Consider the following 16,746-nt stretch of genomic DNA (forward strand, 5'->3'; position numbering starts at 1 on the left):
CTCACTGGTGGGAAACAGACAGGGATGAAGTAACACCTCTGGCAATGCTTGGTCAGGACTGAAATGACAAAGTAACAGGGGAATACAAAAAAAGATCAAGCTTGAAAAGGCAGATAATTATAATCTAGAGCATATGAACAGATGGCAACACCATCAATCAATGAATAAATAATAGTGCAATCTGACTTGATGGAACGATTGGATGAACTCAGATGACACCAGGCACACTCCACCTTATATAACTAAGTGGCAGTCAGGAAGCAGAGCAGGATATGAGCACATTCATGCCCCAGAAAGTGGAAAAAAACAAAATTAGCAGCTCTCATATGACTGGATATATTTGGACTGCCATTGTGCTGATGAATTTACTAGTGGTTATCACCTAGAGACAGAACGATTAACTACAGAATGTTTCTGCAACTGGACTGGCCCTCAAGAAAAGAAATTAAAACCCAAACAAGATAGACAGGTGAACAAAAGGGGCAACTGGCTTTTGTATGCCTCTCTGAATGGAAAGAAACATATTGCCACTAATAATGTTATTAGTCACATTTCTGTGCAACCCTAAAAGTGAGTTTAGGAACAGGTGTCATCCACTTCGCTCCTTCCAGTTCATGTTTCATAGTTTAATTTCATTTCCGCTACTCGAGAACAGCAGAGTTGTTAGCTGTACGGCACTTCGGATGCTGCTCCAAATTCAATTACAGTTTTATTTTGTTATTTGATATGCCAGTGGAATAGAAACAATCAAGAAGATTGACACTGATCATAATCTAAATTGTCATGCCCACACCTTGACAGAGGCATGAGTTAAAAAAGGTGCCAGTCATTCAAGACTCCCGACTCTTCAAACTGCCTTGTAATGTGCATCAAAATGGACTCTTCACTGCTTGCAAATAAACATATGCACTATTTTTACTAAACAGAATTTCCTGGATAGAATAATTACTTTCCAAGAACAATGTAAGTTTAAGAGTTAACATTTTTGGCTATTATTTTAGTGTAAAAGTTATATACAAAATCCTGGAAACTTTATTATCTTTAATGATGATGTAATGTTTTCTTTCAACATAGACTTTATACTGGTGTCCTTCCAGTAAACTAAAGTAAACTTCATTTTTTAGTCACGTTATTATTTTATTTTGTCTATATTTTCACTGCAATAAGTTAGTGTGCCTGCTATTTTCATCAATATGATAATATTTCCAGCATCGATGTTGCTCACATTGTGTGAACATACCCTAGCAACACATATGCATTTTGAGATTAAATAAAATGAAGAGGTAAATTAATCTAGTTTCTTCAGAGTGGTAATGAACTCTTCATTACTCTAGGATGTTGACATAGATAGTTACATCTCAGCAAAAGAGGACAAGAATAATATTCTCTCTTAATGGACCCAAGAAAAGCACTTTGATATCATTGAATAGCTTGCTATCCTACTCTACAAATAAATGTTGTTTGTCATGATCACAGAGGCAACAGTCCAAGCAAATATCTCCAAATACTGTTAAAACTCTTGCCAAGAGATTGCAAGCCATTAAAAATGTTTTAATGGCATTAAGTAAACATCTATTCTTATCACAAAAACTGTTAAAGAAGAAAATACACAAAGAGTATTCTACAGGTACCAGGTATCTACCAGACAATAACATGAAGTGATGGATTTACTAACATGTAATGCATGTACTTCATTACTTCACCCTACACTGCACATTGTATTAGATCATTATGTTTGTATTTTATAAAGAAACACCATAACATAATTTACAAAGTCAAAATGAAGTGACAAGTGAGAATATATTTGGGGAAGTTGAGTTCTTCCATCCTAAAATACAGCAATTAGATTGAGTCCACTGTCTGTACAGTAGGGAATTAAGAAAAAGGCATTTCTCAGCAAGCCTACCAAGAGGGGCTCAGATTCAAAAAATCACTTTAGCAAACACATGTCACTGTGCTCAAAATTATGATTCAACAATTCCATCCAATCATGAAAATATCAAAAACTTCTTAAGAGCCAAAGAAATCCATAGACTACACAAGATTTCTGGAAAGAGAGGTTATGTATCTACGGTTGATGTTCTCTAAACATGGAATCCAGGCCCATACTCAGAATTTAGGTCTTACCACAATCAGGGACATTTCTGTCTTCGACATAACAGCAACATCCATGTTCAGGCTCTGCTGAACATTCTTTTATATGCAAGAACATACAAAACAAAATACTCACCGCTTAATTTTTTTTTTCACGTGCAAAATAATGCGCAGGCCATAAGACAAAGAGGTGTTGAGGAAAAACGACAGAGAAAAGTAATGATGAGGTAAGGTGAACATGAGGAAATAAGCTCACTGTCTTTCACTGATAAGGCAGATGAAGATGGCTCCATACTCTTTCACACATTCACAGCTCCTGAGCTGTGACTTTGTCTTTCCTGCAAACAGCATTTTCAGGGCCAGCCAACATTGCTAGAATACCTCTTTAATGGCAGAGGGAATATCTGAGGCTGCAGAAGGAGTGCTAAGTGGCTGGCTCTGTAAACAAGGGGAATGGTGATATTCCAGAACAGAATAACTGAATGAGGTCAACAAAACTCATGGATAAAGGAGATGTGTTTAAAATAGGCAAAGCTGAATTTTCTAGTAGGCTTTTGAAAAATTCCTCGTCACAGGCTTCTATGGAAACTCAACACTCAGAGCTTTAGGGAAGGTCTTTATGTTGATAAATAACTGATTAAAAGACAGGGAACAGAAGGTAAGTAGGTTAGCCAGAAAGCTCTAGCAATGGAGGGAGGTCATTACCAGAGTTCCACAGGGATTTTTGCCGGGGATGCAGTTATTTGTCATATGCCTAAGCAAACTGGGAAAATAGATGAGCAGTGAGGTGAGAAAGCTTTATAATTATATTAAATTTTGCAGAGTGAAAAGGATGATGGCTTGCTGGATGTGAAGAATTAGGCAAGGTGCTTATGGAAGAAAGTCCCTAGGCAATAAATTGGCAGATGAAATTCTTTGTAGTTGAATGCAAAGTGTTATAAAAAGACCAAAACAAATCTAAGATCAAGAGTCATTATGTACACGAAATTGCACGCATTTCAGGAGAACGTTAGAAGACCCTGCCACATACTTTTGGCTTATTCTTACTGTCCTGTTTGGCTTCTGCTTATAGTCACAGTTTGAGGTAAGATACTAGCCTGGGTAGATTTTGGTCTGACCAGGTGGAGGAACTGGGCTTTTTTACAGTTGTAGCTCAAGATCTAATATGGTGCATGTGACAGAAAAACATTCTGGTTTAGGACTCTACAGATTTACTGTGTCCTTGTATGGCAGTAACTATGAACTTAAACCTGTCAACAATTGATGTTCATAGCATTTAGAATCTCAAGGAAGGTTTCAGCCCTTTAGAGTATTCTTTACAAACTAGCCACAGACCCCTCTACTGGTTACACTGTGACTGCCTAGGTAAGACATGTTAATCACAAAAAATGCAAGAATACAGAAAGTTTCTTCACCAGAGGATGAAGACAAAAATGTTTAACAGAGGAATGTGAATTTAAAAAAAAATGGAGAAAATCTATTTCTTTCACAACTAGCAAAGTCAGAACACAAAATGGTGTGAGGTTTTCCCCTGGAATTATAAGGCTGAAAAACTGGAACTTTTACAGCTAATGCTGATAATCTCAGAGAACAGAAAATCCTTCTTGCATAAAATCAGATAATCTTTATCAAGGGGAGGAGCAGCCCACCAAAAGTTATATTTCAGAATGCCACCCAATGAAGTGACTCTTTCCCCTAAAAGACTTCAAAGAAGCCCAGGCAACTTGTGTATATGGGAGTCATTATCCAGTTCCCCTAATAAAGAAAGGGAGGTGTAGATTCACTACTCAGTACTAACCTTTTGAAATCCCAATACTGTGTCCTGACAAGAAGTCTTAGGCAGAAGGTCTCTACCTCCATATCCATCCATCAATCCATCCATCCATCCATCCATCCATCCATCCATCCATCCATCCATCCATCCATCCATCCAGATACGATGTGTCTTAGTTAGCACTGGATTAGCAGAACAATAGTGATCTCTCACTCTGCCATCTATGCTGGAAGTACTACTTCCTAACTTCCTACTAATTCATCTGCTAAGATGATGAAAGAGAAACAGGCCCGGAATTCTTCATCGTCCCACACAAGGCAGAAGTCCAACTGAAGTCAAGGAAAGGTGTCAAAAAGAACAGCCAGGAATTGCTACAATGATTCAGTTCACACTCATTGTGGCAAGTGCTCTGCTAAAGCACAGTGATGAGGAAATTCATGGCTTTTCTTTTTAAAAAGAATATGCTGATACATCTGTGGTAAACACTGGTTTGATGAATAATGTACTAAACCATCCCTAGAGCTTATCATTGTTTCTGAGAACAGGAGCACACAGTCTCTGCTGCTCAGTGATTCTTCAAATGTTCCCAGTTCTCCCTAGCAATTAACATGGGAAAAGAGAATCTCAACTAAATTGCCATTCAGAAAGAAGGTAAATAGGAATAGGATCCCTTGTCAGGAGGATCAGCCTGGTATATTCATAGAGATCTGACACTGGCTGAAGACAACTGCTTCAGATTCTGGTAATTCTAGCAAGCAATGTCTAAGAGAGGTATAACAAACTTCTAAACTTCTAAACTGTTTAGCCTCTTTCACATGTATGTAGGGTTTGTAGGCAGAAATATGTCTTTAATGCAAAGCTTGCCATGTGTGCGAGTATAGTTCACAGCTCGCGGTCAATCTTTGTGGAGACCAAAAAGCCACCACCAAAAGGGAACAGTTTTGACAGTGTGAAAGCCAATACTACCCTGCTCTCTGTATCACTTTTCAGTGCCACTCACTCACTCCTGCAGCTATCCTCTGAGCATGCCTTACTCCACACACCCAGGACTGTGTCCCTCACAAAAACACAGCTGCAGCAGGTTGCTCATCTTCACAGAGAGGCCACCATAATCATCAGAGATTCTGCCCTCAAATCAGCTCCTTCCTCAGCTTGCTTGCACTCTCCCAGAAGGCAGCTGTAATTGCTAGTTTATAGATTTGTCTGGGTGGAATCCAGCCTTTCTTCCAAGGTGTCCTACTGTGCAAAAATCTGTAGTGTCTGCCTCAAAAGCAGTCTCCATGAGGACAATGGACTTTTTATGGGAGCAGGAGGGCATGTCAAAGCAGGTACAAGATTGCAAGATATACTTCCATGGCTTCAAAGAGGGAAAAGTGCAGAGACAGTCAGTGTACTGAACAGACTTCACAGACTTCAGAATATCTAACACTTACTACAGATTTCAGCAAAGATGTTTATTAGTAGCAGATGCTCCTGTCCAGAGGTACAAAGGAGAAGGTTCAGTGTGCCTGTAGCACGGCCCCATTCTCATTACACACAATGGAAATAATATTGCTGATTTGTGACAGATCCTGTCACAAAACTAGTCAGTCAGCTAGGAAGTGTTGAGGAGAAAGTCTTACTTCTGCCTTTTCAATCCAAAACATATTTCCCATTTTAATCACTTTCCTGATTTAATAAGTCACTCCTGTCTTGGGGAGAGTCATTAAATCAGGAAAGTGATTTAACAGTATTGTGTATTGAATATTCATTTTTAAAATGGAATCCCATCCATTTTATTTCCGCTTCTTCCCAAAGTTTCCAATGAAATAAGGAATAAGATCCTAATTCCAGTATGGTTCAAACACAGTGAAGTGAAGGCTACATCTCCACATTTACCTTCTGATTTAGAGTCTATGGATGGACTCCATCCATAAAAAAAACTTTTTAAACATTAAAAAATATAAACACTCCTGTGAATGGGAAGATATGCAAAGGTTCCTTTATAGGTTTTTTTTCTTTTCTGTTTCAAAAAAGATGAGGAAACTTCATAAAATATAATACCACAGAAAGACTCATATTACTTTGACATCAATTCCACACTGGGCTTTACAAGCAGAAGGTCAAGTAAATTCAAATATAAACAACACAGCAATTTCTGTTCATATAGAATAAGATGGATTGCTTATATTAGATGCCATGGAAGATGACTTGTGCCAATGTACACGTCCATGCACCAACATACACATCCAATCTCATCTTTTACTAATTGAGGTAGAGACCTTGAAATTGTAGTAGTTTTGTTTGATGCTCCCAGGCCTAGCTGCCCTTGAACACTGACATTTCCATTGCATGGTTGATGTACTTTGCCAAGAGATTTGTATTGCAGAAGCAATATCACTATTCTCTTTTACCCTGAAGACCTAAGCATGAATCCCTACACCTCTTAATTCTCCTCATGCAATCAAAGCATGTCCTAAAACACATTGACCCTCCAATCCCATGTTCTCTGCTCTTCCTGAAAATTAATAGAATCAGACTAATTTAAACAGTCTCCTCTAATCAAACCACCTCTGTAGTTTCTCCTAGTCTCTCTCCCACTCTTCAGTGATACCTCCATCTGCCACAGGAATCTGCTGTGGCACAATCCAGTTGTGACTCTGCTGTTGAAGAGAGCTGAGACGGCTTTGAGTACCCAGAAAATGATCAGGATTATGCCTTTTGAATCAACCCTTTCCATGCTTTATACAATGTTGCACAAAACAGGAGGTTTTTAAATGGAAACAAGAAAAGAGAGACTGAAAAAACCCCACATTACCTAATGTAGAACAATTTGTCTTTAATCTATCACTGGAGCCCTAAGTCACATATGTAGGATGTACATGATCTCTCTCAGTTCAGTTTAGTTTATGCACCATCTCTTCTTGGATAGTGGAATAAAGGTGTGGAAGCCCATGAGAAAAAAGCAAGCTAAAGGTATTCAGAAGTACCCATGAATTTTATTACCAATTCAGAAGAAGTCCAACATTAATTGCCAACATTAGTGAAGGCACCAATTCTGTGATGTCCTTACTGTAAAGCATATACAAATTATTTTCTCTGCACTTGCTTTTCATGGCCACCATTTCACAGAGTACAGTTTGCCTTGGACAAACCACAGACACATACTGAACAACATCCTGAAAAACCCTTGATGCTTTTTTTTCCCTTTGGTCTGTTGTACAGTATGTTCCAAATATGAAGGGTAGAAGACATTGTTAAAATCCAATTGCTAAAAATCTTACCTCTGCAAATCTTAAAAACCTAATCTTAAAAAACAAATTCACTTTTTATCACTTTGTGTTTAAGAAATGCTTTTTCTGTACAATTAAAATGTGCAGATGCTTTATTTTGTTCTCAAATATCAGCTGTCATTTTCTGGTTCTCTTTCACTAAGCTGATCTTTGGCTTGCACATAGAAGATGCTTTTGTAAGAAGTAAAATCCAAGTGAAAATTTTATTTTTCTAAGTCCTAAATTAGATCAAAATGAATCAGTCAGATCAGACTACTTTCAAATCCTGGCATGTAACTGGCTTGCTTTCCTCCTCTCATTCAATTTTTCTCTATCATGTCTTTCAGTTTAATTTTTCTTCTAATTCTTTTCATTAAAATTATTTATCCTTAGCTGTTACTCACTGTTTCATGGGATAGCAAGTTGTGATGCTACTTCCTAGCAAAGGACAGCCACCATGCAGAAGCCAATGGCAAAACTCCCACCCACAGAAAAAAAAAATCTCCTCGATACATTTTAACTGAAACTCCTCTGGACTGTCAATTGAATACCTGCCATTATGCATTTGTTAACTTTTTACTTTTCTGGGTTGAAACACTTGAGTTAGAGAAATTGAGTTTTCTCTCCTCTCCTCTTTCTCTTGAAAGCAACAAACATATTTCTTTCCTTTTAAAATGTAATTATGTTTCTTACCATCCATGCTGTGACAAAATCTCCCATCCAAGTCCCAACTGCAGCTACCTTCATAAAATTTTCATTCCTGATGCCCATGAAGTCTGTTATAATGTATGCACTGTGAAAACAAGAACACAAACATAAGATATACATATTTGCTCAATGTGGTTACAAAGAACTTGGATTAGTGACAAAATTTATGATTATCTGTGAAAGATTTCCCATTGCTTCCATAATAACTTTTCTGCTAGAATCTGAGTCTTGACATAGAACTGAACCCATATGGGTCGATTTCAATTAGAAATGCAATGTGAATCTGATTTTGAAGTCCATGTCTCTTTTGAAGGTGCTAAAATAACAGTTGGCAAAGATTTTAGGATTATGTAAAGCTTCTGGAAGCAGAAAATGATTTATGCTTTTTTATCTTTTTCCTTTATACAAACAGAATTACAATTTTTCAAATACGTGACTTTGTGAAATCTTCATGGAGAAAAATAAAAATCTTTAAGGTATCTTTAAAAAGATAATTGAGCTGCTTGACTTTTCACTGTATCAGTGATGCAGCCACGTTTTTAACACATCAGTGTAAGCAAGTTTTGGAAAATTTCAGTGGGATGCCACTGTTTCTAGATTTATACAATTTATTTTCACAGATATATTTACTTAAATCCAAAAGAAGTATTTCCATTTTCCTTAAATAATGAAAGAGATAGACTTACAACCTCAATTGGAAATTGACTTTAAGTTCACCAAGATGCTATAAGGACAATTAAGAAGGTAAAGTTACTTGTTCCAGATTAAAACCTTTCTGAAAAAACATAGATTTTAACATACTGATATCCTTTTCTAAAAGACTTTTGTAGTGGTCAAGAAGAGGCAACTCTCCTCAAGAGCTAATATGATGATAATGAATATGAATGGCAATTGTATTTTAACTTTACAAGTGATGCCTTTGCTTTCAAGATGCTTGTAAACATTTTTATGTATTGTTATGCCTATTTAGGAGTGTGCATAAGAGACACAGTTTCATGTAAAAGTGTCCTTGAACACTGTGCTATCCATTATTCAAATCTTACCATTGTTACATACCAAATATTGCAAGGTCTAGGAGCTATACAGACCCTACCTCTGCAATTGGATCGGTGCAAACTGATTCCACTCTCTGGGCCAGTTCTGTTAAAATCTAAATATCTAATCAAGATAGAAGGTCTTGCTAGCACTAATCCATGCATAGCATAGTATAATTTCTTAGAGAGAATTTAATATGCTGTAGAGCAGAAATATTGTTGTCAGTGAATAGTTTCATGACACATGAAAAATGTCCTAGTGTAATAGCCCTTTTCATTATACATATTATGACCTTTCAGCTGGTATGTCACTAAAAAAAATGCCATCTGTTTATTTTTTCTGTTGAACAGCATATAAATGCTGGCTCTGATTTCCTGCTGGAAAAAAAAAATCCAAACTATTTTAACAGTATTCCATGTAGTTCAAAGATCATCAGTATCCTAAATTCATCACGTTACAAATAAGGATGCATTCCTGTGAACATCGGGTCAGCCTAAAGTCTCCCTGCTTCAATGTTCTGTCTCCAAGAGAGGGCAACAGCAGAAACAAAGGAAGACTGAAAACAGGCAAGCACAATCCTCCCAGATATATTCTCCTAGAATCTTTAGAACTGGAAAATATTTGGAATTCCTTTTTTTCTGTAGCTTGGACATGCCATTCTTGTAGCATCTGCGAAGGCAGAAAACTATCAAGTCTGCATTCCTTAAAAAGATGTCTTGTTCACAAAGAAGGCACGGCAATAAGTCTCACTTGTAAGGAATGGCCCTCAAATGCAAAGCATATCTTAGTCATTTCCATCACTGGGAGACACATACAAAACCCCAGTGTTCTCACCTTTTCTTATGTGCACTGCACATTCTCATTTGCATTACACAGGTGTACAATAAGAAAACACTTGCACAACATCCCCAGAAAATGGGCCACTTGGGCCATTCCTATAGCCCTGCACATAGAGCAGGCTGGCCACAGCCACCCTGTCCAGCAGCCTGGTTAACCAAAAAGGCTGAGAGGTCACTGATCCCTGAATGCAGGTATTAGCTAGCAGAAGAGAAATTAACCCAGACATAAGAGATTCTTTTTAATGGAAATTGAAATTCTCAGTGTAATCACTTGTTTTTATGAATGCTAGAAGTACCAGAAGGCTATTATTATAAATAAGGTTGAATGAACTGGATACAATACTTAAATACACAGAAAGGCCTTGAAACCATCACATCCTCCCAACAGCTCTTACTGTCATTTAGAACATGAAAACATCAAAGAAGCCTAGTATAAATTGTGCATTTCAGTCTACAAGTAATTAATGCCTGAATTAAATATGCAAATTGACAAACCTTCAGCTAGTGTCAAAATAGCATATTATTATAAAGAAACTGTTAGGAATATAAACTGTGCATGGTTTAAGTGCATTTACTGATTAAAATACAGCTACAACTTTTTATGAACAGGAAGAATATTTTTAGCATTGTCATCTTATTAGAAACAGTAATTAAATACATCACTATTTCATTAACTGTTAGCATTTCACCCTCTGTCTTTTATTCTCTCTGCAGTATTATTCTTTCAAAACACAAAGAGAAATTGACTATTTTAAAATAGGGATCTGGAGCTGCTTAAAATGAATTTAAAAAGAAAGAAACCTAACTCTCTGGTTTTTATTTTCAGGTTTTAGTTTAAATAGGAATAAGAGCATTTGACATTTTCAAAAAAGACATGCTTTCCTGATACTAGCAGGGTACATATTATAACAGTACCAAAAGTAAAATTAATTCTGTTGTGGAAAATTCTCACATTCTTCTAGCTTTAGCTAGCGATTAGAGTAGTTTTCTTTAATTATTTAGTCTTATTCCTGGTTAGGACCCATTTCTGCACCTTGGAGGAGCACTAAGGTCTGCTGGGTTCCAGTTAACAGTCATGGCCAGCCCAGATTTTCTATAGTTTTTCAAAAGGCTTCTGTTTGCTTCCCCATATGTGTACTGAAGCAAGGCACCAGCAGATTGCATGAGCATCACAACCCAAGGAAACACCGAGGGAAAAAACACCGCGGTTAAAGCCCAGGGTAAGAAAGTTCTTCTGAGACATCCAGGATAAGTGTAAATAATTACAGTCTGAGGAGCCAATACTTGTGAATATTATAGATAAAGGACAAATTTGTGACTGGGATTTGGGAGCCTTTCACAGTAACACTGGAAGCTGCAGCTCCAGGGAAACTGCTCTTGGCAGGCCAAAGTCTAAAGAAGGTAGAGCAACATTTTAACAGAACAGAGCAAAAGAGAGGAATCAAAAGACAAAGGAGACTGATAAACGCAACTCTAAACACACTTTAAAAAAATCATAAGTAACTGTATACATCCATGTTGATGCAGAAGGTATGTTAATGAGTCAGTGAAAAGACACATAGCCCAGTGTATTTGAACAGTTTCTGGAGTCAGCAGCTGTGTGCACAGAAAGGATAAAGGGGAAGACAACCACGCTAGCCTGGAGATTTTATTCAAACGAAGTTCTCAGAGCATTTTCTCAAAGAAGGATGACACTGTTAAAATGACTAAGTGTGAAAGCAAATGGAAGGTTTTAAATTTTACATTGGATAAAGATGCACAAGTCACTGTGGTGCTAATACTGTTCCAAGCACTGGAAAAAATGTCATGACTGAGACTCAGTGCTGAGATGGTGATTTCTTGACCATCACAGGATCTAAGAAAGGGTTTTAGCTTGAATAGAGACACTTAAATGTAAGAGTAAACCAGGAAGTCAAACTCTCTATGGAGCTTGATCAGACTGGGTCAAGGATTTAGTTGCTTTATATTACTTCTGGATGGCTAGCATGTCAAAAAAAAGATGTTCACATATTAAAAGGCATTGTTAAACCTGTGACATTGTTAAAATGTGACTAAGTGATTTCCAGTGAAGTGACATAACTTGATCTCCAGATGATAATCCAAAGAGTTCTGCATCCCTTGTGAGGTCTGTGACATAGCTGACAACCTAGGCACATCTGAACTGAACCCTGGGTGTCCAGGGACAGCAGTGAGAGCATAGACACTTTGAGGAGGTCTTAGTTGCCTTTTAAAGCAACTTTAGGAAGCTTGATGCATCTTAACTAAGCTTCAGCTGGTTCTTTACTAGAGTACTGAAGGCACTGGGCCTGCACACAGAGCACAGGGCACATTCTGCAGTGAGCCAACAAGAACTGCATCCACAGAGAGTGACAACTTAATGCTCTTTGAAAAGGAGGGGAGGCCCAGATATCTTTTATATTGAGTAACAAAAAGTCTATACATGTTCTGCAATCCAATATGCACTTTTCTGGGGTTGTTTTATTATCTGGCCTTCCCCTTAAACAGTTGATTATATCCATATGGAACTCATCTTCCTTGGTGCATCTGACAAAGTGAAATGCTTTGACATTGGCAAACAAGTGAAAGCACAGGAGTTTACACAGGCTGCAAAGAAGGATGTGTTTAGATGTGGCACCACAAGCTTCCATTACTGTCAATTTAGAAGAGGCAGAGAGTGTCAGAATAACTGAAAACACACATAAAAGACTGCAGATACAGTTCCTGATCTGTATTTGTCACTCTAAAATGACAGAATGGCAAATGAGACACTTGGTAGCAATTCACTCAGTTGAAAAGCTATTCTTCTAATGTTAGGAATTGAAGTCAGAGCCATGGGGAACTGGAAGGTGCCCAGAGACAGCAACACCTGCTGTCTGAAAAACTGGCACATGATAATGAGGATGGCATAATGCACAGCTACCAGCAAACAGCACAGAGAGCACAACAGCGATTCATCCAGTCCCTGACCATCCCCAGTGCATGCTTTAGACATACAGACAAAACTTCTCCTATGACACCAGAACAGAGAGAATTAAGAGGCATTGAACCAGGGATTTTGCTTGACAAGACATCAAAGAGATAACAGCCACAAGAGGATCAGCAGGCTAATCTCCAAGACACAAAAATCTGAGAAGCAAAACCAGCTTGGCTATAGTGCAGAGGATCATGGCACAGTGCAGAACACCTGAGACTGACAGACCGATTCTGTAACTGAGCACCACTGCTTGGTAACTATTTATACATGCTTTTTTTGAACCAGGCAGCAGAACTTTAATTCTGCAAACCTCTCCTCATCATTCTACAGGCTTGAGGGCTGTGTGAGTTACTCTGGGGACTTTGCTTGTAAAGCTCCCAAGCCATGAGAAGTTCTGCTGCTAGGATACACAGGAGCTCCTCACTGTCCACAGGGACAGGCCATTTAGCTTCCAGCTTTGCATGCCTGCCTTTGAGACAAGGCCCATTGAAAAATGCAGCAATTTCAATTCTGTCTGTTAATGTAGAAGAGGTGTGCAACTTAAATGGCAGTGTACACATGAGATCCAGTCCCTATTCCAAGGGACACTGGTTTAATGCCCTTCAGAGTTAGAGAACTGAACCTCACTGTCATTCTCAATGTGAAAAGATGATGACACAAGAGGATAAGAAATATGTGTTTCAGGAGGCTGTTAGGTGAGGTGAAACTGAAGCTGGATATTCCATATTTTTTGTATAAATATCATCTTTCACATATAAGAAAAATATTCCCTTTCCTTCACTTTTAGAATGGATGCCACTGGTCAGTATAGGTGTTCGGCTGGATGATCTGTAAGGTTACTTCCAATCCAAATCTTTCTATGATGCCATGATTCAGTTATGTTTATTTGGCTTTGAATCTGTTTAAGATGACTGGTTTATATCAGTCTTGCTTCAGTCTATAAAATCAGACAGAGATATAGAAACTAGAGTTGTTAAACAAAAATTCTTTACCATGCTCACAGGTACCTTTGAGAAGAAATGGAAGGAAAATGAGGTTTGACAACTCAGGGGCTGGTCTGAGGATTTGGTTGGCTTCCCTCATGATGTACTATCAGTAGCAGATTGCAGAGCAGATGGAAAAGAACTAGACTTCAAGCAATGTACAAATTATGAAATTGAGATTGTTTCTTTACTGTATTACTTGAAAACTGTATGTAAAGAACAACTGTGTCTAGGGCCAGTCACTTGACAGGAGCTGGCATGTAATTGCAGCAGAGAGCTTTACATGGAAAACACAGCAAAGAGCACAGCCTGCTCTTCCACTCCTTGGCTGCCAAAGCAAACACCTTTGCTGTGACTTCTTAACCATCCAATGGTTGATACCAGTCCAACACTTGATATAACTTTGCTCTGTATTGTACTGACTGTTTTATTTTCTGGTCCCTACAATACTCAGCATTTTAAGTAAAATTATCATTGAAATATAGAGGGGAAAGTGACAGAAGTTTTTAATTGATTTTACCCTAAAATCAACAGCTCTCTATTGCAGACTGTCCATTTTACAATACAGTCTTCTTTTAATGTCTTGCACATGAGTTACCAGAAGACAAACACATCAGAACCACACAATGGTCAGGTTTTTACTCCACCGCTGTCACTTGTAATACAATATAAGACACCCAAACGAAGAAAATACCAAATTTGTGGTCTGAACTTCATTGAAAAGAATATTCTCCTAACTTGCCCTAAGGAGAAGCACATCTTCAAACAATGGAAAGAGATAGAAAGAGATAGAGATGCATGCACATGCCTTTTTGACATCCAGAAACTAAGTTGGTGCTTTTGGCTACATTTTTAAGGTCAGTTAGTTACAAATACTATTGAGTTTCATCTCAGCTACAGACTTAATAATTAAGTCTCAATTTCAGCTGGGAATTCTAGGATTCTCTGGTAGAGTCCACTTCCTTTCAGAGTCAATGGAGAAGAATAAGCACTTTAGACATAACTCATTAGATTTATCTTAAACATCTGCACTGGGTTTGGCTGAGATTGAGTCAATTTTCTTTAGAGCATCTCATATGGTGCTGTCGTTTAGATTTGTGACCTAAAGAGTGCTGATGACACACTGATGCTGTTAGCTTACCTTGTTAACATGCAAGAACACCTCTGAATCAGATGAATCATCTTCTGGGGATTACAGTTCCATTAAATGTAAAAGTAGCTAGTTAAGTGCAAACTCATCTTTATTGGATTCTTAAACTGTGAAATATGACCAAATATGGATTTTTATGTTTTGAGACTAGCACTGTTCAGATTTCTAGAGTGAAGGTCTAACATTCCTTATAGGCCTACACATTTACCAAACTGCAATTAAAGCCAGTGACTTCAGTTAAAATATGTAGTTTGGAAAATACCATTCTAACTGAAAAAAATTACCTTTACTCTTATACATAAGATTGAAAAATACATTTCCAAATAATGCAAAAGATTACATGACAAAACATTGTCAATATGAAACCTTTAAAAGAATGAACAAACTTCAGCTAAGATTTCATAAAATGTTACGTTAAATCTCAAGTTGAAAAGAAGACAGATATAATGATGCTCAATGTGGAAAAACATTTCACAATGCTACTTTTCAATGATAATTTGATCAAGAAATAGTTTTATACTGACTGAATGTTATCATCCACATGTTACTAGCTAAATCAAATGGGGGCATTAATAAGGATACCTTGAGATCTTTATCTTGAATGCTCCCAAGCTTCAGGAACACCATCACTGTATTTTACAGTATTTTCTGAGTTTACAAATTGATTATGTGGGAGATTTTCTAACTAAACTGGTATTCTACACTGATGAGTGGAAGAAGTAGAAGGTTGCTGAAAGGCTTGGCAGAGCAATTCTAAACCCTCCCCTCTGCCCAGGAACAACAGTGCAAAAATTCTCCCTGTCAGTTGAAGCCATGAGAATGCTTAGAAGCAGGTAAGATCAAATGTAACTCTTCAAATAAAACCAAGTATTTTAAGTCTCACACAATAATATTGCGTCTTTTAAAGAAGAAGATAGAAATAGTAAACAGCTCACTTTCAAGCAGCAATGCTCACACCACTAAGAAGGTACATGGCAATAAAGTAATTTGAGACCACATCAATAGAAACCAGTCACTACAAGGAGAGTATGATTAAATGATCATATTTCAGGACTTTTAAATCTTATTTGCAAATAACTTTTAAAGACACTTTACTGCAAACTTACATTTTTTTGCCAAAATAAATATTTTCTAGGTATATGTCAGATATATTGCTCACTTTTTTTCCTTTTTTTTTTAATGTCTTTTTCACACACTCTCGTGAACAAAAAAGGATATGCATTCTAAATACAGCTTTATATCAGACATAATACTGCACATCTTCATTGCTACACACATTGGGTCTGGTTGAGATAGACTTTTCTTTCATTTTGCAGCCCATGCAGTGCTGTGCTTCGCATTTCTAGCTCCAGGGGTGCTGGTAACACGCTGATGTTTTGGCCATTGCTGAGCAGTGCTCGCACAGCACCAGGGATGTCTCTCCACCCACCACTCAGAAGGCCAACACGCTGCAGACAGGCAAGAGTTTGGAGGGACACAGCTGGGGCACCTGATCTGAACTGACTCAAAAGATATTCCACACGGTATGCATCACACTCAGTCATAAAAGAGAGGGATATTTTGGGTTATGGTGCTTGCCTTCTGAAGGAATTGCCATGTGTACCAATTCCCCAATTCCCAGAAATTCACTGGACATCTGTCTGCTGGCATGAAATGGTGAATAAGTTTCTTCTTTTTTTTCTTCCCTTCCACAAGTGACTTTTGCTTTTTATTTTTACTAAACTGTCATTACCTCAACCCATGATCTTCCCCATTTTATTTTCTTTCTGTGATGGCAGCCAACCAAAATCAACCCTCCACAATATATTCTGTTTATACTGACTTTCTACGAATGAAAGGAGTCCACCACTGATAAAGTAGTAAGTCCTCTGGTTTAGCATTAATTTAAATATTCCTAAGCAATATTTCAAATACAATCATAATGCCAAATTTCTGGTA

The 16,746-nt window shown here is 37.7% G+C and overlaps 1 protein-coding gene across 1 annotated transcript in view; it reads right to left on the reverse strand.

Annotated features, from left to right (window-relative positions):
- TMEM117 (transmembrane protein 117) overlaps positions 1-16,746 on the reverse strand; it is a 176,109-nt gene that overhangs the window by 96,748 nt on the left and 62,615 nt on the right. Inside the window, exon 4 of the mRNA XM_058022668.1 lies at positions 7,813-7,912. Coding sequence (XP_057878651.1) covers positions 7,813-7,912 — 100 coding nt within the window. The remainder of the gene's footprint in view (positions 1-7,812; positions 7,913-16,746) is intronic.

This window comes from Melospiza georgiana, chromosome 4 (genome assembly GCF_028018845.1).
Source record: "Melospiza georgiana isolate bMelGeo1 chromosome 4, bMelGeo1.pri, whole genome shotgun sequence".
Classification (NCBI taxonomy): domain Eukaryota; kingdom Metazoa; phylum Chordata; class Aves; order Passeriformes; family Passerellidae; genus Melospiza; species Melospiza georgiana.